Source organism: Cucurbita moschata, unplaced genomic scaffold, assembly GCF_002738365.1.
Source record: "Cucurbita moschata cultivar Rifu unplaced genomic scaffold, Cmos_1.0 Cmo_Scf00016, whole genome shotgun sequence".
In the NCBI taxonomy this organism is placed as follows: domain Eukaryota; kingdom Viridiplantae; phylum Streptophyta; class Magnoliopsida; order Cucurbitales; family Cucurbitaceae; genus Cucurbita; species Cucurbita moschata.
The window spans coordinates 3606394-3629835 of record NW_019268532.1 but is presented as its reverse complement, the minus strand read 5'-3'; the positions used below and the strand labels follow the sequence as shown (position 1 = coordinate 3629835).

The following is a 23442-nucleotide window of genomic DNA, read 5'->3' as shown; positions in this document are numbered from 1 at the left end:
CAATACCCAATTATATATTGATTTGATTTCATTATCAAATTTAACAAACAAAATACACATTAAATTAATCCATTTCACCTCAGACGACCCATAGCCAAAGAAAGATGAGACGGGACGAACGGTCATAGCCGTAGCGGGACTACCATAGGAAAGTCCGCCCCCTTCCCGCTGTTAAATTAACGTTTTTTCAGGTCAACCAAGCTCGAGTTCAGCTGAAAAACATCGGAATACCCAAAATATTTAGAACTTTGAAAGCAAGTAGCATACAACAACCTTAATTTCTGCTAACTCTTTATCATAAGCACCAAGAGTACGAAATGATACACGAATCAAATACACCATAAGCGTGGAACTGTCTCCCAGTTTCTTTCTTTCACCTATTCTATCACATTGTAGCAGCAGCAGCAGCAGCAGCAGGGATTTACATTGCCAGAAACTCGTCAAGACTCGAGCTTATAACAAATACGTCGAGCCAAGACGTCCGGAATGCTGCATATACTTTCCCTTCCCATTCATATCATTAATATCATAATGCCCCGAAGAAAAATAGTCGGGCGAACATTAATATTGTGTTCTTTGTCTCATAAATCAAGAATATGGTACAACTAAAAAGGATGACACGGCGTGTCATCGTCATTGTCGTTATGATTTGGCCTTGAACTTCTTCCTTTGAGCTTTCAAATCAATCACAATTACTGTGATGTTGTCTTTGCTGCCCTTTTGAAGTGCTCGGTTCGAGAGGTATTCGGCTGCAGCTTGGGCTGCAGGATCGATCCCCACGCCCCTCTCAGAAGGCGAAGGGATGCCGTTCTTCTTGTGCCAGAGTAGGATTCGTCTCCGAGCCAGGTCGCATACCTCTTCATTCGTCATCACGTCCCACAAACCATCGCTGGCTAGAATGAGGCATTCGTCGTCTTTCGCTCGAGGGAGGAACATCACTTCTGGCTCCGGGATGATCCATGGTTTCAAGTATCTATCACCTGCAACCCAAATGTATTCATTTAAAACAGTAACCAGCAAGTAATCAAATTTTCATATTTCCTTTTACTTCAGAATTCCAAGCAATAGAAAACTAACTGGAAACCGCGCAAGTAAACGGCACCAACACGACAATAATAGAAAGTCTCAACATAATGGTAAGCTTATTTCCATCGGGAAAGGATTAGGCGACAAGCACACAGTCGAGAACGTAGATCCGGTCAGGGTTACCCTGCACTTGCAAGAAGGACCAAAGGAGGAAGCCAAGACGCCAAGTTCAGATTCTAGTGTAGATTCAAACCTTCCCGGAAAATCTGTTGTTTTCTATTTTGACTTACAAGGCTAGGTCTGACACCCGAAAGAGTCTTGCACGTTACCTATCTTAACTGAGAGTAATCTAAACAGGCTATCAATGTACTGCAAGTACCGTATGATTTCATACACTCAATTATCACTAATCTATAACAAGACAATTTATAATAGAATCAAAGAAAGTGAACTTCACGGTTAAAGAGAGAAACGAAACATTCTTTATGAGGGCGTGAAAACCTTTCCCTAGTGGACGAGTTTTAAAACCTTGAGGGAAAGCCTGAAAGGGAAAGCCTGAAAAGGAAAGCCCAAAAATGACAATATTTGCTAGCGGTAGGCTTAGGCTATTACAAATGGTATCAAAGCCGACACCGGGCGGTGTGCCAACAAGGACATTGGGCCTCCAAGGGGGAGATTGTGAGATCCCACATCGGTTGGAGAGGGGAACGAAACATTCCTTGTAAGGGCGTGGAAACCTCTCTCTAGTAGACGCATTTTAAAGCTTTAAAAGGAAAGCCCAAAGAAGACAATATCTACAAGCGGATGCTTTGACCTGGAACTATTGGAACACTCTTCTTCTCTAAGTCCCATGGGTATGTTTATTTTTCAGTAACTATGGACTACTTTGGCGAAGCAGCAAAAGATTGTCATAGATATCATATCTTTGAAATGACAAGCATAGACACTTGAAGTTTCGTGTAGGATAAGACGTACCGATGGATCTCGACATTGCAAGAACACCAAAAACACGGTACCCGTTCCACTGTATGACCTTTCCTCCAGCAGCTTCAATCCTTTCATATTCATCTTCTCTGTTTGGCTGAGAGGCAACAAAGAGATTAAAATCAATGAAGATATGACAAGTTCACTAACGAAACCGCAAATGCAAACGTACTTTGTGATCCACGGACAACGCTATAGGCTCCTTCCCACGACAAAGAACTGCTCTCGAGTCGCCACAGTTTGCAACAATAATGTGAGAGGCACAGATGATTGCAACAACAGCAGTGGATCCTACAGTTTCGGGTGCAACAGGCTCAGCGCCAGGTTTCCCTCCAATTTCAGCATCAACTTTTAGAAAACATTTGGTGAATGCCTTTCTCCATAGCTCTTGGCAACTATCCTTCATATTGCCAGCAGCTATGTCTTGCTTAGCAAGTTCTATCTCCTCAGACAAAGCCAAATGCATACGTTCGTGACAAAAATTCGCGACCTATATATTAAGAGATTCGAGTTAAACGAACAGAGTGTGGCTCATTAAACAAGAAGCACATTCAAATTGTATGCAAACCTGAGAGCCACCATGACCATCATAGACTCCAAAAAAATGAACAGTTTGGTGAGCTATAGCCTTGTTCGAGCCATCAAGAACTCGGTCGCCAATAAGCATTTGGACAGGAAGTTCTGAAAACCTCGGTACAGCTGTGGCTGCATCTTCCATTTCAGGTCTTCTTCCACAAACGGACGTAAATCCCCAAAGAGGAACACAATCGACCTCAAAAACACTTCGACCAACCGGTTCGTTTGCTCTTTTCTCAAGAGGAAGCTGGAGAACCATGTTACATGCATCAATGCCTAACCCATCTCCAATATCTTCTTCAAGGCTAACTCCTGCAGAAGAAGAACTCGCAATCGGAGTCTCGAGACTTTCAACATTGGCTGTAGCTGCAATCTCGACACTGCTAACATCCTTGGAACCAAATGCTTCGAAATACGACACCTCAGAACCTAAAAAATCATCACCACAAATGCTGCTAGTCTCACTAACTACCGAATGCGAACACGAGCTATCATATATACCCTCTAAAGAGAAAGAATCATCTTCCTCACTTACATGGGATATCGTCTCATCAGCTGCAACCCAATTGCTATTATTTTGAGACAACACGACCGACAACGAAACTCCTTCGCACTTGTCATCGTTCATAACCGAAACCTCTTCCTCCCCATTAGAACTCTTACAATCATCAGAACCTACTTCAGTCAAGTGGTCAGAAGCCTTAGCCACAGAATCAGATAACAAACCAGCAGTGAGTCTAGTGATATCCATGGGAGTTGCCATGTCGGAATTACCTACACTAAATGGCACGACAACCGCTCGGAACATTTCCTCCATCAAGCTCTCTACCTAAACAATGAGAAAAAACACCCCCTAACCCCTCTACAATTGTCATATTTCAACTAACCCACCGCCTTTTTCTGTCATTAAGACTGATCTTAGAATGTAAAACTTGGGGTTGAACAAACCATTTTCCATCCATAAGAAACATGATAATACCAAAAAGAAACGAACATTCAGATCTGGTCAACTACACTGAATCAGAACACAAATTTGAAGTTAGAGGGGTTCATCGATTTCCCTCTCTGGAAACTCCTATCCGTTCAACCCCAAACAGGTATCAATCAGAAGAAACTTTATCTGTAAGCACAAGAAAGACATAGAAAAAGGGTAAAAAAATCACGAGAAACAGCCCAGAAAGACGAAATCTCAAGAATCAGAGGAAAACCCTAGAAAAGATAGAAACCCTTTTAACAAAATTGGCAGAGTTTCCCCAAATCAGAGGCAATCCATCGTGACCTCTAGTATGAAATTCAAACAAAAAAGATTAAACGAAGAACAAGGTTGAAGAAAGAGTTCATTATCTAACCTGTCGCTGTCTCGCTACTTCAATCCGGCTAATGCCTTCTTTTTCTCCTCTTCAACATCGCAAATCCAGAGAGATTAAAAAGGGGGGTAGAGAGAGAGCAGAGAGAGAAGAAGGGAATCAAAATGAAGAAACGAGAAATGAAGGGTTGCTTACCACTTAAACAAAGAGGAAATTAGAAGACCCAGAAAAGAAAAAGATTAAAAAAAAAATTGGAAAGGCTGCAGAGAAGTACACAAATACGAGGAAAAAAAATTGAAAAAAATTGAAAGAAATACTAACTTTTTTCAAGATGAACGAATAGAACACGTGTCGAGTGGATGAAAACCTACCAATCCATGATAATGATGATGTTGTTCTCAAATCCTTCTGTTCTAACGCTCCAATCAAATCAAAAAGGCTCTTTTGTTAATTACAATGCTGTTCCTCTTCCAATCACTGGCTACCAATGGATGAACAAGTCTACCTATATTTATTGCTCAAAATTTATTCCCGCCCATAAACAAATCATAAATATAGATATATATATATGTTACAGGGAACACACGATTTGGATTGAGAAAATCTTTTAAATTAATCCGAGGCTTCAATTGGTTATATCGGTGACCCATAAGCTAAGAGTTCTCAACCTAATCCTTTTTGGATGGCTAGCATCAATTACAAACTTTGAAAAATTCTTAATTTTCATAATAATTTGAAAGTAGGATAAGGTTGGGTTAGATTTTAGTATTGTTGGGTTGACCTGACCAAAAAAAATATCAACTCGCAAATTGATCTAATTTTTTTTTATTTTCAACAAATTCAACCATGTTAGACAAATAGAAATGTCCATAGTGGTATGATATGGTCCACTTTGAGCATAAGCTGTCGTGGCTTTGTTTTGGACTTCCCAAAATGTCTCGTATCAATGAAGAGAGTATTCTTTCATTATAAATGCATGATCATTCCAATTAGCGACGTGAGACTTTCATAATCCAATAAACCTAATCTCGACTTAAAAGAAGAAAAAAAACTAACCCAATCCGACCTTGGTTTGGTTGAATAGTTTGGGCTATCGAGTCATATGAAAATCTTGAGAGATTACTTGTCTTCCATATAAAAAAGACATTAAACTCGACAGGTATATTACTTGTCTCACTCCTCACTTTTAATAAATATTTTCAAAATTACAAAAACAGTCTATTTTTTGTTTTTCTAATTTTTCAAACACATCTATTAGAAACTCCGAGTAAAATCAATTTATACTCTTAAATATCAAAATTAATAATTATATAAATCAAAACAGTAATTAATTAATTAATAGAAAAATCATGAGTTTAGTAAGGAATAATATCTCGATTATTACGAGGTATTTTGAGGAAACTAAAAGTAAATAGAGTTCGTGGTTGACTTGAAAATAAGGTTACAAAATTCAAGAATATTTAACATTTGTAACCGATATTAATGATGACTTGTGGCTAATAAAAGTTTGATATTTAAATTGATCCTGAAAAATATATATTTTTTATTTTTAAAAATAAATAACTAGATTTAAAATAATTTTCGAACTATTTTTATGGTCAACCGAATTTAAATTTTTAATTTAAAAATTTCTGGTAAATACGAGTGTTCGGAGTTATATATGTAAATTTTTTATTTTAATATAAACGTAAAACCTTATTTTATTTGTTAGCTTCCGTCACATTTATGTATTTTTATAATAATAAAAAAATTAAAGATAAGATCACAATAAATAAAATAAATATCCATTAAATATAAAATTAGAAATGGGTAATCTTGTTTGCTTTTACAAAAGATTATGATTTGTTCATTAGTCAACTCAATCAATTAATTTAATAATAAACTATATATTATTTCATGTGATGTGACATAAATATCAATGATTAGAAAATGAAAGTCTTCTTAATAATTTTTTTAATGAGAAAATTGAATATAAATTTTGAAAAAGTAAAAATTAATTAATTAATTATTTATTTTGTGTTTTTAATTTAATTTTACCCTAGGTAACAAATCCCTTCATATAAGTTTTACTTTACACCTAATAAGATAAGTAGCTTACCGAGGTTATAAGAGAGAGGAAAGAAAAGATTGTCGATCGCTAGTATTCGAGACCAACCATATTCCTTAAATGGGCAAGACTCGCTTAGATCTTTAGGTGGGACGGACGGTCAGAGATCACAATGGGACTATGATGTGACTTGGTCAAAAGTTTAGGTTTTAAAGGAATATCTTGTTCAGTTAAGCGATATAGCGTGACACAAGTTTTGTAACGAGAATATGATTTATCTCACTGCTTTATTCGTTCCTTTCCCTCTTGGTTTTACTTCTCTCGTTTGCCTCGTAATCTCGGTTCACAATTCCATTGTCTTCCCTTCCTTCTTACAAGATTATTCTTTATCTCACAATTTCATTGTATGACTCCTCGACACTTGTGACGTTAATATTGTTGGATCGGTATGTCAGGGGTGAATAGGGTTTTAACAATAAAAGTATTTAAACGTGCTTAATTTTTCTAATTATGATACTAATAATAATTAATACAACCAAATTAGATCAAGTGAAAACAATAAATATGCACTAAATCACTGTAATAATTTTGAAATTAAACAGTAAGAATTAGGAAATATGACACTGTGGTTATGATACTCCACTCACATATGCCTCTTGTAAATTTGAATAAAGAACTTTATTGACTCTCTCCACGGATCAGAGCTCAACCGTTATATCGCTCTTTTTATGAGTTCAAGAGGAAACTCAATCCTTTCTATGACGCATGATAAAACCAATACAAATATTTGAATTTTGTAGCAACACACCACAAATCTCATTTCAATTTGAGCCCTCGCAATTATTTTCTTGTAAAAATCTTTAAACAAATAAGATAAGAAAAATAAAATTAGGAACTTGGTTGAAATGGTACATAACGAAAACTATATATTTAAACCATTTCAAACCTTATTATAAGGATTGATGAGAAATATTTTGAAGGCCAGAAGAGAGAAGAGGGAAAATTTGTGATAAAATCCTGAATCCACACCGCAGGCGGTCCTGTCGCCAACAAAATTTGGGGTATGATCGTAACCCACACGGCCATGGCTTTCCGAAATCTGGTCATGGCCAGGTCAAATTTGCCTAAATCAAGCCAATGGCGGAGAATCGCCTTTCTTCATTTGTCTGTTATGTTTGTTATCTTCTCCTTAGCTTACTACCTTCGTGCTGCTCCTCCTTCCCCCACCCCACCGCTCTCTTTACAAACCAAAATATTGGGTTACATTCAAGCGGCTGCGGCACCAAGATCCTGAGCGGCTTTGCAAAATGCCTCCCTCCACGCATCAACCTGATGATGGGTTTCCCTTGAACACCACGGCCGTCGCCATTGACAAGGATAAGAATAGCCAACACGCCGTACAGTGGGCTATTGATCATCTCGTCATAAGCAACCCGCTTATAATTCTCATCCATGTTAGGCATAAAACCAATCAACATCGTAGGTACCCTCTATCCTTGTTTTTTATTTGGTCTATCATTCTCATATGCATTGTTTCCTCGTTGGTCTAATTTCTGATTGTTTTTGTTTTTGTTGGTTTTTTCCCTTTTCTTAGAGGGCGCAAGCGATTCTGAAAATGGCGAAATTGATGCGCAGCAGCTGTTTGTTCCCTATCGTGGATATTGTGCGCGTAAAGGGGTACATCTTTTTAATTATATGTTGCAAATTCTTGACGTTTGTTTTATGCACTCTAGGTGTTTGTGGATATGTCTGATTGAAACTTGTTGGGTTTGCTATTGTATGGAAGTTGTTGGAAGTGCTTGTTGACGTTTGTTTTATGCACTCTAGGTGTTTGTGGATATGTCTGATTGAAACTTGTTGGGTTTGCTGTTGTATGGAAGTTGTTAGAAGTGCTTTTAGGATTTGTATTGGAAATGATTGAATCATGGCCTTAAATTCTTGTGATTGCCACAAAGGGCAGTATGAACTTTGGTATTGTTTTGTTCGTGAAGGATGAGAGTTATGGGTTGCTGGTCTTATGAAAAAAGAATTATAAGTTGCTGGTCTTGGATTGTTTAGGTGGTTTATGTTAGAAAAAGGCTTGCTAAGTGATTGAGTAATGTTGAGAAATTAAAATTTACATCAGGAAATTTGCTTATGGAATTCAGGTTCAGCTGAAGGAGGTTGTTCTTGACGATACCGATACTCCCAAAGCACTCGTCGACTACGTTCACAAGAATTGCATCAACAATTTTGTAGTTGGAGCTTCAACAAGGAGCGCTCTAGCGAGGTCTCTCTTTTTGTTTGCTCTCTCTCTCACACACACACATGTATTGAGTAACTTAGGTTTCTAATGATTGGGGTGTCTCAGGAAATTTAAAGGTCCTGATATTCCGACCAGCATAATAAAAACTGCCCCGGACTTTTGTTCTGTATATGTAATATCAAAGGGGAAGATAATATCTGCCAGGGCTGCTCTTCGGCCAGTGGCGAATACTGCCATGCCACCAAGACAACCATCACCGCTTGGAATGCAGCCAAATAATCAACCAGACAGCAACAATGAACAAGAAAATGGAGCCAAGTAATATAGTGTTCTGAGAAACTTCCTATTAATACTCATGTTAGCTTCTGTTTTGATAGAATTATATAGTTGTTATATCTCTTCGCATTATTATTTGGTAAAAATAGAGGGCAACCAGCAAGGGAAGGTTGGAAGACTGCAGCTACAGAGAGAATGCTCAATGAAAGGAATGGTGCAAAGCCGGCAAAAGCGTTGACTCGTGAGAGGCCAAAAACTTCTCCGGCTAATATAACATTGGAAAATATCGAGGCTCCAAATCGAGGTTCTAGGCCTTCATTTAGTCGTGATTCGGTCTCTGACGAACATGTGTTGACAGCACAGATTCCTTTTGGTTCAATGGATGCGAGTGGTCAAAATTTAGATTTTAGTTCTAGCTCAGTTGGTTCAATGGACTCTGCTTCTGCACAATCGACTGTAAGTGCACCTGGGTCATTGGCATTTGAAATTTATATGCTTCTAATAGTTATGTAGTTACTTTGCATTGGTTAACGTCTCTGTAAACGTCTTTGCTAAAGCGAGAACTAGAGGCCGAGATGAAAAGATTGAAGCTGGAATTAAAGCAAACCATGGATATGTATAGCTCAGCCTGCAAAGAGGCAATCTCAGCCAAGAACAAGGTAAATATAATAAAAGTCTACTTTATTGATAATGGTCAGGCAAATAAATTGCTAGTAAAGTAGAAAGCTTTAATTGTTAGATCCCACGTTGGTTGGGGAGGAGAGCGAAACATCCTTTATAAGGATGTCGAAACCTTTCCCTATCAGACGCATTTTAAAAACCATGAGGGAAAGCCCGAAAAGGAAAACCCAAAAAGGAAAACCCAAAGAGGACAATATCTGCTAGTTGTGGGCTTGAACCATTACAAATGGTATCAGAGCCAGACACCGGGCAATGTGCCAGCGAGGAGGCTGTTCCTCGAAGGGGGGTAGACATGAGGTGGTGTGCCAGCAAGGACGCTGGGCCCCGAAGGGGGGTGGATTTGGTAGGGGTCCCACATCTCTTGGAGAAAGGAGGACGTTGGAACCCGAAGGATGGTGGATTGTTAGATCCCATATCGATTGGGGAGGAGAGCGAAACACCCTTTACAAGAGTGTGGAAACCTTTCCCTAGCAAACGCGTCTTAAAAACCTTGAGTGAAAGTCCAAAGAAGACAATATCTGCAAGCGGTGGGCTTGGGCCGTTACATTAATTAAGTCAATCTTTAAGGAAAATTTGGAGTTCACTTTCTTGTAAGTAAAGAAGAAAAGAACGCATAAAAAGTGCTGTCTTGAAATTCAGGCAAGAGAACTGAGCCAGTGGAAGCAAGACGAGGCACGTAAGTTTGAAGAAGTCAGACTAGCTGAAGAAGCTGCTCTTGCTATTGCGGAGATGGAGAAAGCCAAGTGCAAAGCTGCCATTGAAGCAGCAGAGGCAGCGCAAAAGCTAGCCGAAAGAGAAGCCCAGAGAAGAAAACAGGCTGAAATGAAGGCCAGAAAAGAGACCGAAGAGAAAAAACGAGCATTGAATGCTCTAGCACAGAACGACGTCCGTTATAGAAAATACACCATAGAAGAGATAGAGGAATCTACTGAAATGTTCTCTGAAAAATTGAAGATTGGAGAAGGTGGATATGGTCCTGTTTATGGAGGCAAACTTGATCATACCGCCGTTGCAATTAAAGTTTTAAGACCCGACGCTGCTCAAGGACGGAAGCAATTCCAACAAGAGGTACTATCATATTGTTCATATTAAATCAATGTGTTAAGGGATTCATCCAATGTCTCCTTTGTAAATGGTTTTGCAGGTGGAGGTCCTCTGTTGTATTAGACATCCAAACATGGTGCTCCTTCTTGGGGCATGCCCTGAGTATGGTTGCTTGGTGTATGAGTACATGCATAATGGGAGCTTAGAAGACAGACTCTTCCGGAGAGGGAATACTCCTCCAATCTCTTGGAGACGACGATTCAAGATAGCTGCTGAAATCGCAACCGCACTCCTTTTTCTTCACCAAGCAAAGCCAGAGCCACTGGTGCATAGGGACCTTAAACCAGCTAACATTCTCTTGGACCGCAATTACGTGAGCAAAATCAGTGATGTTGGCCTGGCTCGGTTAGTCCCTCCTTCGGTTGCTGATCAAGTCACCCAATATCATCTGACTTCAGCAGCTGGCACGTTTTGTTACATCGATCCTGAGTACCAACAAACAGGACAGTTAACAACAAAATCAGATATTTACTCTTTTGGAATAATGTTACTTCAAATCATTACTGCCAAACCTCCAATGGGTTTAGCTCACCATGTTCAAAGGGCTATCGAAAAAGAGCGGTTCAATGAGATGCTGGATCCTACAATTTCAGATTGTCCATTGGAGGAGGCTATACATTTTGCAGAACTGGCTTTGAAGTGCGCTGAACTGAGGAAGAGAGACAGACCAGATCTTGGAACTGTTATAGTTCCAGAGCTCAACAGGTTAAGAGATCTCGGGAGGAGTTCTGACAAACGCGATGGTCGGAATCAGTTTCCACGCTCTGCCGCATCGAGTTCCAGTTTGAGGGCGCAGTCATCGAATGAGGTCCACAACTTACATATAATTTAGCGAAATCTTGTTTGAATTTCTAGACCTGTTATTTTCAATGATGCTCAGTGTTCTTATTCCGAAACCAGGATTCGGGAAATAGTTATACTGATGAATGAAGTTAGAGGCCTGCCTAACCCATAGGAGGAAAGTTACTTGATTCCATGACTGATTACAGAAGGGCTGTGGTAGCAGAATATGAAGCTTATGGAGTTCTTTGTTTGGACGTGGAAGAAGCTGAAGGATCAATACTGTGACGAAACTCGTCTCTTCGAGATCTTATCGATGCTAGGAAGAGGTATGATCCTTATCGATCTTTGCGACCAGGTTGAGAATTATAGCTTATCCTATCAACAGCTGATACTCGTTACTCCAGGAATAAAGCAGCTGACTCCTCAAGTTAACTTGGATTACATCATTCCAGGATTAAACAAAAAACAGCATTGTAAATTTGTAGCAGTGTTTCTTTATTGTCGAGTCTGTTGAGTCATGGAGATCGACATAGTCCATTCACTTGTATTTGTTGCATGTTATTGTGGCATTATCCGCTTGAATGTAACGCAAACTTATATAGTTTATACTAAATCCATGACTCGTTTGGTCTTTTATGCATCTGCTACAATTTCATTCAATCCTGTTAAAGTTGGCTGTTTGATGGATTAGGTCAGGTTTTAAAACGTGTTAGGTCAGGTTTTAAAACGTGTCTGCTAGGGAGAGGTTTTCACACCCTTATAAACAAATGCTTTGTTCCCCTCTCCAATGGATCTCACCATCCACCCTCTTAGGGACCCGGTGCCCTCGCTGACACTTGTTTCCTTCTCTAATTGATGTGGGACCCCCCTATTACTGGCACACCGTCTCGTGTCCACCCCCTCTCCAAGGTTATCCAGCACCTTGCTGGCACACCGTCTCATGTCCACCCCCTTCAAGTCTTAGCCTCCTCACTGGCACATCTACAGGTGTTTGGCTCTCATACTATTTGTAATGGCCCAAGCCCATGCTAGTAGATATTATCCTTTTTGAGCTCTCCCTTCCAAGCTTTCCCTCAAAGTTTTAAAACGAGTCGGAAGAGGTTTCCACACCTTTATACAGAATGCTTCCTTCCCCTCCTCACCCGATGTGAGATCTCACACTTCATTACTTCTTGTTAGGGGAAGCCTCGTGGAATATTACTTATTGAATCAACAGGGAATTCCCAGGAAGGAACAGAGCAGCCCAGGGCGGGAAGAAAAGGATCAAACAGAGCATAAACAAAAGGATTAAAGTGCTTAAAGGTTGATTATGTTCTGAGAAAGGTATAAGCTCTATGTTATGATTTCAGTACCCAATTCAAGCTTCCAGCTTTTAGATGAACTCCTTTGCCATTACATAGAACTTTGGAATAAAGATGCTGAATCTTTCCTTTTTTGTTCCTAAATTTGATTCTTTCATATTGTTCCATAAAGTAAAAAAAGTCATTGTTTTTATGAATGTTTTTGATTTATAAGCAATCCATTTCAACTCCCATTTCTTGTTCATCTTAACCACACCTGAATTTCTGCCATGGAACATTCCACTACAACCACCCTCTTCTTCATTCTTTTGATCGTCCACCTCGCCGGAGCCGCCATGGCCTCCGACAACCACCGTCTCGTCGAGGTAGTGCCTCCGGTAAGCCTCCTCTGTATCAGCGAATGCTCAACTTGCCCTGTCATATGCGCACCCCCACCACCGCCCACGGTGACACTCAAGTCTCCTCCACCGGTGCCTCACTCCCCTCCGATGGCTTCCTTCCCACTCAACCCACCCCCATCCCCACCTCGACCATCCCCATCACCACCGCCGCCTCCAGTGCCGGTGGCAGCTTCATCTCATTCCCCACCGCCTCCCGCTTTCAAATACTATTTCAGCTTGCCACCACCGCCGCCAGTGCTGATCCCGGAGCCTCTGCCGCCGACGACGGCGGCGCCTCATGGAAATACCAATGCTTATAATTACTACTTCTACGCTTCGAATTCATGTTCTCTCAATTCTCCGGTGTTTTTGTGGGCTCTGTTTCTCTTCCATTTGGTGTGTGTCTTGGTGGTGGTGAAGTGAAGCTTGATTTTCATGGTGTTTTGTACGGGAAGTAGAATTTTAGGAACTATTCTTTTTCAAAGCTTGGATTTTTATGCCGATTTATTAATATTACAATTTTCTTGTGCAAATCGTAAAGATTTTTTTTTTCTTCATCAAGGGGTATGAACACTTCTATGTATACATTTTGAAAATTCTAGTTTTAATATTTTTTTAAACAGATGTAGTGAATCCTTTGCCTTGTTTGGTCGAGTAGAGTTGTGTTTACATAAGTTTCATGAATTTACTCAATAGTTTATAAACGTTCATCAATATTTAAAAGGGTTTAAAATGAATGAATTTAAGTCACTGTAACCACTTATTGAAGATTAGAGGCGTTCATATGACCTGATAGCTCGACCAATCTATATTACCCAATTCAAGCCATAAATATTAGATGTGGTTATATTTTTTTTCAATTTGAGTCCGGTGGAATTTTTTAAAAACCGAAAATTCAGTTCAGTTTGTAGGTTAACATTTTTTTACCCGACCAACTCGAAAATAGAGTTACAATCCAACCTAATCCTACTTTATTTAAAAAATTAAAAATATTTAAAGTTTGTAACCTATTTTAGTGATGCATCGTAACTTATAAATGTTTGATATTTGAATTTTAAGAAATTTTAGTTACTAACGTAACATATTATGAATAAGTATATATTTTTTTTAAAAAAAAAATTGGACAACACAACCAAGTCCAACCTAATTTTTGGGTCCGGTTAATATTTGGGTTGGTCAAGTCATCAACTCAACTAACCCAAAATTTTGGCTAGGCACTTCATTTATTATTCACGTGCAATATACACTTTATTTTCATGCAAATCAAAGGATAAACTTTTATAGGCACGAGTTCATAATTCACTTATCATTAAGATCGAGTCAGTTATGATCTTAAAATATTAATCTTCTTTATTAACAAATTTATTAACAAATTTATATGGAGAGATTAAATATTTGGTTATCGAATTTAGTAGGAATGATTTGGATTAAATCATTTGTACCAGCCTAAAATGTACGCCGTAGATCGATTGGTTGTTTTGGTCTCGCTTTCAGGTTTTGTATGATTCTTTTGGTTTTTGTTTGAGTTTTCTATAACCCCTTTACTTGTATGTTAAAATGCTTGCATTTCTTGTCATGGATCGTCCCATTTGCTTCTCTCCGATCGGCTATTATGCGTTATTTACTTGAATTTCTATTTAGTTTGGAGAGTGTAGAGCTGGCTGCGTGATCGATAGCATTTTAGAATTAAGATCGATGTTTATATATCTGTTTTGATTTGAATTGGTTGTGTTTATGTCGTGCAGCGCCATGTTCTTATGTTGAGTTACAAAACTTAAGTGAATCAAATTCGTTATCTGGATGTTTAGGGTTTGTTTGATAGGTCATCTGAAAACAATGGATTGAAGGAGAACTGAATTCCGATTTGAACCATTTTTCAAAATGTGTTTATAGACCATGAAACTAGGTTTATACGTGCATTAGGTGATTATCTTGGCGCATCAATTTCGTCACTACAGAGGATGAAATGATGCTGTATGACATTCAAAAGTTCTACACTATCGTGGTTGAGGATCTGACCTTATTTGATGCACTTCTGATTAAGCTAGGTAAAAATTGGCTTTGATTTCGTCTCTGTTTTATTTCACCTATTTCTCTTGGTAGTTGCTCGTTAGGGGGGCTTGGTGAACTTGCCCCAATACTCGGTATTAGATGTAACAACCCAAGCCCACCGTTAGCAATATTGTTCTCTTTGAGCTTTTTCTCGGAGCATCCCCTCAAATTTTTAAAATGCTGCTGCTAGGGAGAGGTTTCCACACGTTTATAAGAATTCATTCGTACACCTCTCCAATCAATGTGAGATCTCACAATCCATTCCCTTAAGAGCCAGAGTCCTCGTTGACCCATTGTTTGGTGTCTAGCTCTAATACCATTTGTAATAGTCTAAGCCCAACGCTCTTCCAAGCTTTTCTCAAAATTTTAAAACGCGTCTATTAGGGAGAGGTTTCTACACTCTTATAAGGATTCTCTTGTTCTCCTCTTCGACCAATGTGAAATCTCACAATCAACCTCCCTTGGGGCCCAGCGTCCTTATTAGCACACTGTCCGGTGTCTAGCTTTGATACCATTTGTAACAACCCAAGCCCACTGCTAGCCTATATTGTCCGCTTTGCCTATATTGTCCGCTTTGCCTATTACGTATAGTCGTCAGCCTCACAGTCTCACAGTTTTAAAACGCAGTTTTCACACCTTATAAGGAATGTTTCGTTCTCCTCTCCAACCGATGTAGATCTCGCATTAAGATTTGTGCATTATTTGTGGCACTCCCCAGTGGAAAAGAATACAATTTTTTGCATGTTTTGTCACAATTTTGATTCTGTATTTGGAGTCCAAGCAGGCAGCAGTCATTACACAAGTGGGTAGCTGATGTTACTTGTATTCTTGGTTTGAATTTATGTCTGGTGATTGTCTGAGAGGAATGAAATTATACAAAATGATGAGGATTTAATTATGCATTATAAATCATGACTTGTTTCAGCCATGTTTCTGAATTATTGGTGGGGTTGGAATTATTTTATTACTGTACAGTTTGTCGATAGGTTCAGCCTTAGTTGGTGATAAAGGAAATTTAAGCTGGAAACATGCATCAGTGGGTCCTTTTTTCTTCTTAAAACAATCCACAAATCAAGCGTGAAAGATAAGATAAACAAATTGTGTGGCTTTGATTTCGATGGAACAGAAACATGGTAATCTGTGTTCTTGTTCATTTCTGATATTAGTTTTTAAACCTGTCTGGTTGTTGTTGGGTTGGGTCAGTTCCATTGATCATGTCTTCAGCTGATAACTCAGGCTTTCATAGCTTTCTCTTTCATTTTCCTTGCCTCTTCAAGCTCCTTGGGAGGCACAAAAGTGAAATACTTACAGAAATTTGAGTTTGTATATCTGAATAGGATAACTCTGTGAGTGAATTGAGTCCGAAAGATTGTCATTTGGGCACGTTGACTTTTGTCAACGTTCTAACCGGACGATATAGGTTGTTTAAGAAGAGAGAATCGTTGGTTTCTTTTAGTCATTTCTTTTTTCTATCGTGACAACTCTTGTTCCCTATTTTTTTACCGTTCTAGGACAGCTGCCTTTTTCAACTCCAAACTCGTATATTAGTTTCGGTCCCGGTCCGTTTTTTCAAATACTTTGAATGATTATTTGATTGAATTAGTCTTTGTTGTCATTCAGACGTGAGTGAGTTGAGTCTGATAGATTATCATTCAAACGCATTGACTTTTTGTCAACGTTCTAACTGGAGAATATAGGTTGTTTAAGAAGAGAGAATCGTTAGTTTCTTTTAGCCATTTTTCTTTTCTACCGTAACAACTCTTGTTTCCCCACCTTTTTAGCGTTCTAGGAGCGAGCTGTCTTTTTCAACTCCAACAATAGTTTTGAAACTCGGGTCCGTTTTTTCATATACTTCGAATCCGAAGGTAATTATAAAAGTTTGTGATAGAAAGGGCAACCCACCCACCATCCCTTTTTGTTGTTCCTCATTGCTCCCACGTTTTCATCTTCCTCCTCCCAAACCACAGCCAAAAAAGTCCTCCATGGATGGAAGGTCATGCATGGAGATAGAAAGCTATTATGGCCCTCCAAGGCCTCCTCCCCCTTCCTCCTATCCACAAACCCAGATTTCAGGTAAGAAAGGTAAAAGAACTTCTGGGTCTACTTCTTCTTCTTCTTGTTCTTCATCTTGTTCAACATCAAAGCCATGGAGATTTGGAGACCCTGAGTTTCAGAGGAAGAAAAGGGTTGCGAGTTACAAGATGTACTCTGTTGAAGGCAAGATGAAGGGGTCCTTCAGGAACAGCTTCAGATGGCTCAAGGGTAAGTACACCCAGATCCTTTATGGCTGGTGGTGACTTCTTTTATGAATCATCATTGTTCTTCATCTTCTTTCTCTGTGTTGTTTAAATCTTTTGGGAGTTCTGAATTCAGCTGCGTTTACTTTGATTCATTCTTTGAATTGGTCAATGGTTTTGAAGATGATGATATTATTTTGTTCCCATTTGTGACATGTTTTTCCTGGATGTTCACTATTTTTCTTGGCCACTCATTTGTTTGATGAAGATCAGACTCTTGTGACCAAACAAAACATAAATAGTAATGTAACGTTTGTATATAATGTATGAGATGTCGATCGACGTTTTTTGTCTGAGTGAAGCGTATTTTTTATTATTATTTTAGTTTTTTTTAACAATATTAGCTTAAATTTATATTTATACTCCAAGATTATGAATTAAATTTGTAAAACTAAAAGTTGAAAGTATCATATTTTAGGAATTAATTTATTTAAATTTGTGGATCGGACTCGAAACTTAAAATTCATAATTTTATGAAACTCACTTTATAGAGGAGAAAAAATCATCGTTACAATTCACTTAGGGATGTACATTCAACTCCACAACCCAAACCAACCCAACTTGAATTTTAAGAGTTGGGTTGAGTAATCCCAACTCGAATTCTAAGCGTTGGATTGAGTTGGATTAGCTTTTCGGATTGGTTTGTGTTCATTTTTCTAAACTCGATTCGGTTTCGAATTCATGGGATAAAACCCTCGAGTTGACCCGAGCCAAATAAAGTTTGGTTGATTCACCAATAGTGTTCTGAGTTAAATAACGAACAAACCTTATTAAATAATGAACCTAATCTAACCCATCCATAAGACAGTTGAAACTAAATAAAATTAAATATATGTATATATAATTGTATAGTAAAACAGTTGAATCTAACATCAATTACACAAAAATAACCTAAAATTTAACTGAAACAACTCGCAAAATCTAACCACTTCATGGATAGAACTACAACATCATGTTACTTACGAGCTGTTCGAGTAATCCACTTAACGATCCTGTCCACGAACGCAACATTTATGACCGTTGGATGAGATTGGTTGAGTAGAAAAGAGATGAAATTTAAAAACACCCATTTGAAAAAATGTGCTGTCATCAAATTTAAGTTATTTTTAGCAAACCAGAAAGAACAGAGCCTCCATTATAGTAAAGCTCAAGCTCATACACCTCTGTTTTTCTGCAATTTTTGCCGGTATTCAAGCATTCTGTTTCTCTTCTTTTTCTTCTTCCTCCTCCTCGTACATAATCCCATTCCTTGCAGAAAAACATCAGTTTTTGCCACTTGGGTGTCACAGAAACAGAGAAACAGAGTATTAAAAAACAGAGCTTTTGTGGGAAATGAACGGATAAGATGAACATGTTGGGTTTGTCTTTCCTCTGTTTCTTAAATGTTTTAGTCATGGTCGGAAGCTTTCCAACAGATGAGAATCTGTTAATTCATCCCGCAATTTCCTTAACCCTTATGGCGGCTGGAATGGTAGCAGCCATCGCCATGATCACCGCGTTATGCGGCGTCCGATCCCGACGAAGCCCGTCGCCTTCCGAAGCTTCATCTAAAACCGCCGACAAGAAACAGGACATAAACGGTTCCCGAACGACAACCTCATCGACAGCGGGGACAACCCCAGCAGCTGGAGATTCAAGAAACGACGGCGGCGAAACAGAGGAGTTGATGAAAGAGCTTCCCCTGCCACCAAAAATGCAGCAGGTGGCTAGTCCGAGCCCGCCGAGCAAAATTGCAAAATCGGCATCGGAGAGAAGGCTGAAGCATATGACGAGCATGAACATGAAAGTTCCGAGGAGCCATTCGGTGGCGAGGAAGGATTTGGAGGAAGGAGGAGGTAGGAGAAAAGAGAAGATGATAGAAGAAGAATTGATATGGCAGAAGACGATAATATTAGGGGAGAAATGCAGAGTTTCAGATGAAGAAGATGGTGTTATTTATGAAGGAAAAGGGAAGAGGATTTCGGCTTATCATCCGAGATCTCCGAGCTCGATGTCGATATCGATTTCTCGACAAAGTTCCGCCATTGATGCTGAAGCTCTGCCTGACCTAGGAGCAAAATAGAGGCACAAAAAGGAAGAAGCCATTGATGGGAGTGAGCCATACTATACTCCTTTCTTCTTTCGTTTTCGCCCTTTTGTGGTTAGAAATGCATAATTGTGTGTTCACGTGTATTGGGATACTTTCCTATTATAATGAGTACAGAACCTTACACTATGAGACTAATTATGACCATCATGTTCGTATGATATACGACAACCGCTATTCTCTCTGGGTGTCTACAATACCCCGTCAAGGACTACTAGCCTCACCAGTAGGTCCAGGGGGTGTGCGAGACTAGTGGGTTCATGTTCGCATACGTGGGTTGTGTATAGAAAAGTATTACACATCCAATTAAGCTCGAGCTGGAAAGTTGCCTATGAGAATGAAATGATGTTTTAAATGATGGGTCTCACTGTTTTGTTTTGCGTGCGTTTGATTTAACATGAGATTACTTACTTACTATTTCTTAAAATACTTAAACTATGTGTTACTTTTATATTTCAGGTAAAGGCAAGACATTGCTGTATATATGAGATATGACGTGTGAAGACATTGGAACCGATGTTAGAGTAGTTGCATTTCATCTTATTTATTAGTTTTAGGGTTAGATTAGGGCAACGTGTTGTTTTCTACTTTTTGGAAATATTGTTTATTTTCGTTTCTTATATGTTTTTGGACCGACTTAAAGGATTTAATTTTTAACGTGTAAGTCCATAACATTGTTTATGAACTATTTAAAATGAATATTTTCGTATAAAAATGTACATTATGCATGTGGTAGCAATTTTATTTTAGTAGAAAATAGAGTCGTTATATGAAGAATTTTAGATGGTGTTAGGTGGGTTTGTTAAGAATGAGAAATAGAAATAGAATTGGGATCGAAAGTATGATCTTCATTCAGGTTTACCACGTTTAAATAGGATACAAACTATCAACTAATACCTAAAAATAGAAAAAATAACTATCAACTAATACCTAAAAATAGAAAAAATATATATCTAATTAAACCTGGTAAATAAATAAAATATACGGTTAATCAAATCTATACTAACAACTTCCTAAATATCTAAGATATATTCTAACTAATTATCACGGCAAAATATCCTCTTAATACTCCCCCTCAAGTTGGAGAGTGTATGTCGATCACACCCAACTTGTTCTTCAAAAAGTCAAATTGCTGTCTTCCCAAAGCTTTAGTAAAAACATCTGCCAATTGCATTTTGGTCGAAACATAACACGGTTTGATGATTCCAGCTTGTAATTTTTCTCGAACTATATGACAATCTATTTCAATGTGTTTCGTACGTTCATGAAAAACTGGATTGGCTGCTATATGTAATGCTGCTTGATTATCACAATATAATAATGCTGGTTCGGACAGTGGAACATTCAAGTCTTGAAGAATGTATCTTAACCAAGTTAACTCTAAACAAGTATTTGCCATAGCTCGATACTCGGCTTCTGCTGATGATCTGGACACATTAGTCTGCTTTTTAGACTTCCAAGAAATAATTGAATTTCCGAGGAAAATGCAGAACCCAGAAATAGATCGTCTGGAAGTTCGACAACCACCCCAGTCAGAATCGCAATATGTCTGTAATCTTAAATTGTTTTCAGATGGCAGTAGAAGTCCTTGACCAGGAGTGCCTTTAATGTACCTCAGAACTCGAAGAGCTGCCTCCCAATGTGCTTTTCTAGCTCTTATTACATCCCAGACAGAACCTAAAACCTATGACGAGGCAGTTGGCGACCCGTTATGGCAGCAGGCTATGAATGATGAAATTGCAGCTTTGGAACGTAATCATACATGGTCTCTCGTTCCACTACCACTTGGTCATAAAGCTATTGGTTGTCGTTGGGTGTACAAAATTAAATACAACTCTGATGGTTCTGTTGAACGTTATAAAGCTCGACTAGTAGCAAAGGGGTACACTCAGGTTGAAGGTATTGATTACACAGAAACATTTTCCCCTACAGCGAAACTTACTACACTTCGTTGCTTACTCACTGTTGCTGCTGCTCGAAAATGGTTCACTCATCAGTTGGATGTTCAAAATGCCTTTCTCCATGGTAATCTAGACGAGGAAGTTTATATGTCTTTACCACCAGGTCTTCGCCGACAGGGGGAGAATACAGTATGTCGGCTCCATAAATCTCTTTATGGATTAAAACAGGCTTCTCGCAATTGGTTCTCCATATTTTCTACAACTATACAAAATGCAGGCTGAACTTTTGCTCGCATTGTATCATTTGGTCTACGTACCGGAACTGATAACATTCGAGATTATGCAGGATTATACACAAAAGATCCTCTTTTGGCTCTCTCTTTAGCCCTATGTCTCTTATCCTTAGGAGGTCTTCCTCCACTAGCAGGTTTTTTCGGAAAACTTCATTTATTTTGGTGTGGATGGCAGGCAGGCCTATATTTCTTGGTTTCAATAGGACTCCTTACGAGCGTTGTTTCTATCTACTATTATCTCAAAATAATCAAGTTATTAATGACTGGACGAAACCAAGAAATAACCCCTCACGTGCGAAATTATAGAAGATCTCCTTTAAGATCAAATGCGAAACTTACTACACTTCGTTGCTTACTCACTGTTGCTGCTGCTCGAAAATGATTCACTCATCAGTTGGATGTTCAAAATGCCTTTCTCCATGGTAATCTAGACGAGGAAGTTTATATGTCTTTACCACCAGGTCTTCGCCGACAGGGGGAGAATACAGTATGTCGGCTCCATAAATCTCTTTATGGATTAAAACAGGCTTCTCGCAATTGGTTCTCCATATTTTCTACAACTATACAAAATGCAGGCTACACTCAGTCCAAAGCAGATTACTCTTTGTTTACTAAGAGTAAAGGTACTTCTTTCACTGCAGTTCTAATCTATGTTGATGATATTCTGTTGACAGGCAATGATCTCGAAGAAATTCAATATCTCAAGACTAGTTTACTCCAGAAATTTCTTATCAAAGATTTAGGAAATTTGAAATATTTTCTAGGCATTGAATTTTCTCGATCTAGAAAAGGAATTTTTATGTCTCAAAGAAAGTATGCTCTAGACATCCTTCAAGACACAGGTCTTACAGGAGCACGTCCAGACAAATTTCCTATGGAGCAAAATCTGAAACTTTCTTTAACCGAAGGAGAGAAGTTGAATGATCCAAGTAAATACAGACGGTTGATTGGCAGATTAATATATTTGACCGTCACTAGGCCTGACATAGCTTATTCAGTTCGTATGCTTAGCCAATTTATGCATGAACCAAGAAAAGCACATTGGGAGGCAGCTCTTCGAGTTCTGAGGTACATTAAAGGCACTCCTGGTCAAGGACTTCTACTGCCATCTGAAAACAATTTAAGATTACAGGCATATTGGTGTGCGGTACGCTTCCAGTTCATCCCAGAGTGCTTTGAGCTTGGTGAAATATGTTTGACAGTGCCATGGTTCCTTGTGACATCGTTGCTATCGAGTTTTGTATTTGAAAAATTGCTGGAGCATTCTTTTGTGAGAATTGATCGTGAAGATCAACCCACACTTGATGAGCTGTCTTGGCGTGAATAATGCCTTTAGCGATATCTGCTTCAACGGAATGAGTTAACCAAGATATTATCATACTGTTGCACTGATTCCAGAGTTCGAATTCGGTTGAATTTGCATCTTGGGACGGTTCCTCAATTGTGCCATCAATGAAGCCAATTTTCTTCTTGGCAATAAGAGCATGCATAACTGATTTCCTCCAGGATTGATAATTTGCTCCATTTAATTTGATTGGAACAAGTGAATATCCTGGCTGATCAGAGTGATGAATATAGTACGGATGTGTTAAATCAACATCCGAAATTTTGAAGCTAGATTTGGCTGATTCCGCCATAAAGGAAATTTTGATATTTAAGAACACCAAGATCGGTGCTCTGATACCATGTTAAGAATGAGAAATAGAAATAGAATTGGGATCGAAAGTATGATCTTCATTCAGGTTTACCACGTTTAAATAGGATACAAACTATCAACTAATACCTAAAAATAGAAAAATAACTATCAACTAATACCTAAAAATAGAAAAATATATATCTAATTAAATCTGGTAAATAAATAAAATATACGGTTAATCAAATCTATACTAACAACTTCCTAAATATCTAAGATATATTCTAACTAATTATCACGGCAAAATATCCTCTTAATAGGGTTTTCGGGATTCAAATCCCTACAAACAAAAAAGTAGTCCGTGCGTGTTTAATGCACCCGACTGACTTAATCCAAAATTTCGAGTTGGTTGGATTTGTGACTTGAACAACCGAAATAGAGTTCACAACCCAACCCAATCTAGATGGGAT

At 38.6% G+C, this 23442-nt stretch overlaps 3 protein-coding genes across 6 annotated transcripts; 2 read left to right on the top strand and 1 right to left on the bottom strand.

Moving 5' to 3' along the window:
* Positions 1-259: 259 nt before the first annotated feature.
* LOC111454052 (probable protein phosphatase 2C 50) lies at positions 260-4330 on the bottom strand. Of its 2 annotated transcripts, none has more exons than XM_023095333.1 (5): positions 3936-4330; positions 2579-3706; positions 2183-2500; positions 2002-2107; positions 260-980 (listed from the first exon to the last, which is right to left on the bottom strand). In XM_023095333.1, exons 2-5 carry the CDS (start codon positions 3401-3403, stop codon positions 643-645), a joined length of 1587 nt encoding a protein of 528 aa, XP_022951101.1. In that variant the 5' UTR covers positions 3404-3706; positions 3936-4330; the 3' UTR covers positions 260-642. The 2 variants fall into 2 exon arrangements, with proteins under 2 accessions (XP_022951101.1, XP_022951102.1); XM_023095334.1 differs by having other exon boundaries at positions 2579-3261; positions 3936-4328.
* Positions 4331-6910: 2580 nt separating this feature from the next.
* LOC111454051 (U-box domain-containing protein 51-like) lies at positions 6911-11687 on the top strand. 3 transcript variants are annotated; one of them, XR_002712362.1, is made up of 10 exons: positions 6911-7419; positions 7535-7617; positions 8088-8209; positions 8291-8503; positions 8611-8917; positions 9019-9120; positions 9782-10210; positions 10287-11054; positions 11147-11355; positions 11434-11687. XR_002712362.1 is itself a non-coding variant. In XM_023095331.1 (9 exons), the coding sequence occupies exons 1-9, from the start codon at positions 7248-7250 to the stop codon at positions 11174-11176; spliced, it is 2226 nt and encodes a 741-aa protein (XP_022951099.1). In that variant the 5' UTR covers positions 6911-7247; the 3' UTR covers positions 11177-11687. The 3 variants fall into 3 exon arrangements, 2 of the variants coding, with proteins under 2 accessions (XP_022951099.1, XP_022951100.1); XM_023095331.1 differs by having other exon boundaries at positions 11147-11687; XM_023095332.1 differs by having other exon boundaries at positions 7305-7423; positions 11147-11687.
* A 527-nt stretch (positions 11688-12214) lies between these two features.
* LOC111454053 (extensin-3-like) lies at positions 12215-13406 on the top strand. The gene has a single exon (XM_023095335.1). The coding sequence runs from the start codon at positions 12600-12602 to the stop codon at positions 13131-13133; it is 534 nt and encodes a 177-aa protein (XP_022951103.1). The 5' UTR covers positions 12215-12599; the 3' UTR covers positions 13134-13406.
* Positions 13407-23442: the final 10036 nt, after the last annotated feature.

Excerpts from the sequence above, each read along its gene's own strand:
- LOC111454053 (XM_023095335.1), top strand. The coding sequence starts at position 12,600 with ATGGAACATTCCACTACAACCACCCTCTTCTTCATTCTTTTGATCGTC.
- LOC111454051 (XM_023095331.1), top strand. The coding sequence starts at position 7,248 with ATGCCTCCCTCCACGCATCAACCTGATGATGGGTTTCCCTTGAACACC. Across the intron at positions 10,211-10,286 it reads GGAAGCAATTCCAACAAGAG|GTGGAGGTCCTCTGTTGTAT; the intron begins GTACTATCATAT and ends ATGGTTTTGCAG. Across the intron at positions 11,055-11,146 it reads GGGCGCAGTCATCGAATGAG|GATTCGGGAAATAGTTATAC; the intron begins GTCCACAACTTA and ends TTCCGAAACCAG.
- LOC111454052 (XM_023095333.1), bottom strand. The coding sequence starts at position 3,403 with ATGGAGGAAATGTTCCGAGCGGTTGTCGTGCCATTTAGTGTAGGTAAT. Across the intron at positions 2,501-2,578 it reads ATGGTCATGGTGGCTCTCAG|GTCGCGAATTTTTGTCACGA; the intron begins GTTTGCATACAA and ends CTTAATATATAG. Across the intron at positions 981-2,001 it reads TGCAATGTCGAGATCCATCG|GTGATAGATACTTGAAACCA; the intron begins GTACGTCTTATC and ends TTTGGGTTGCAG.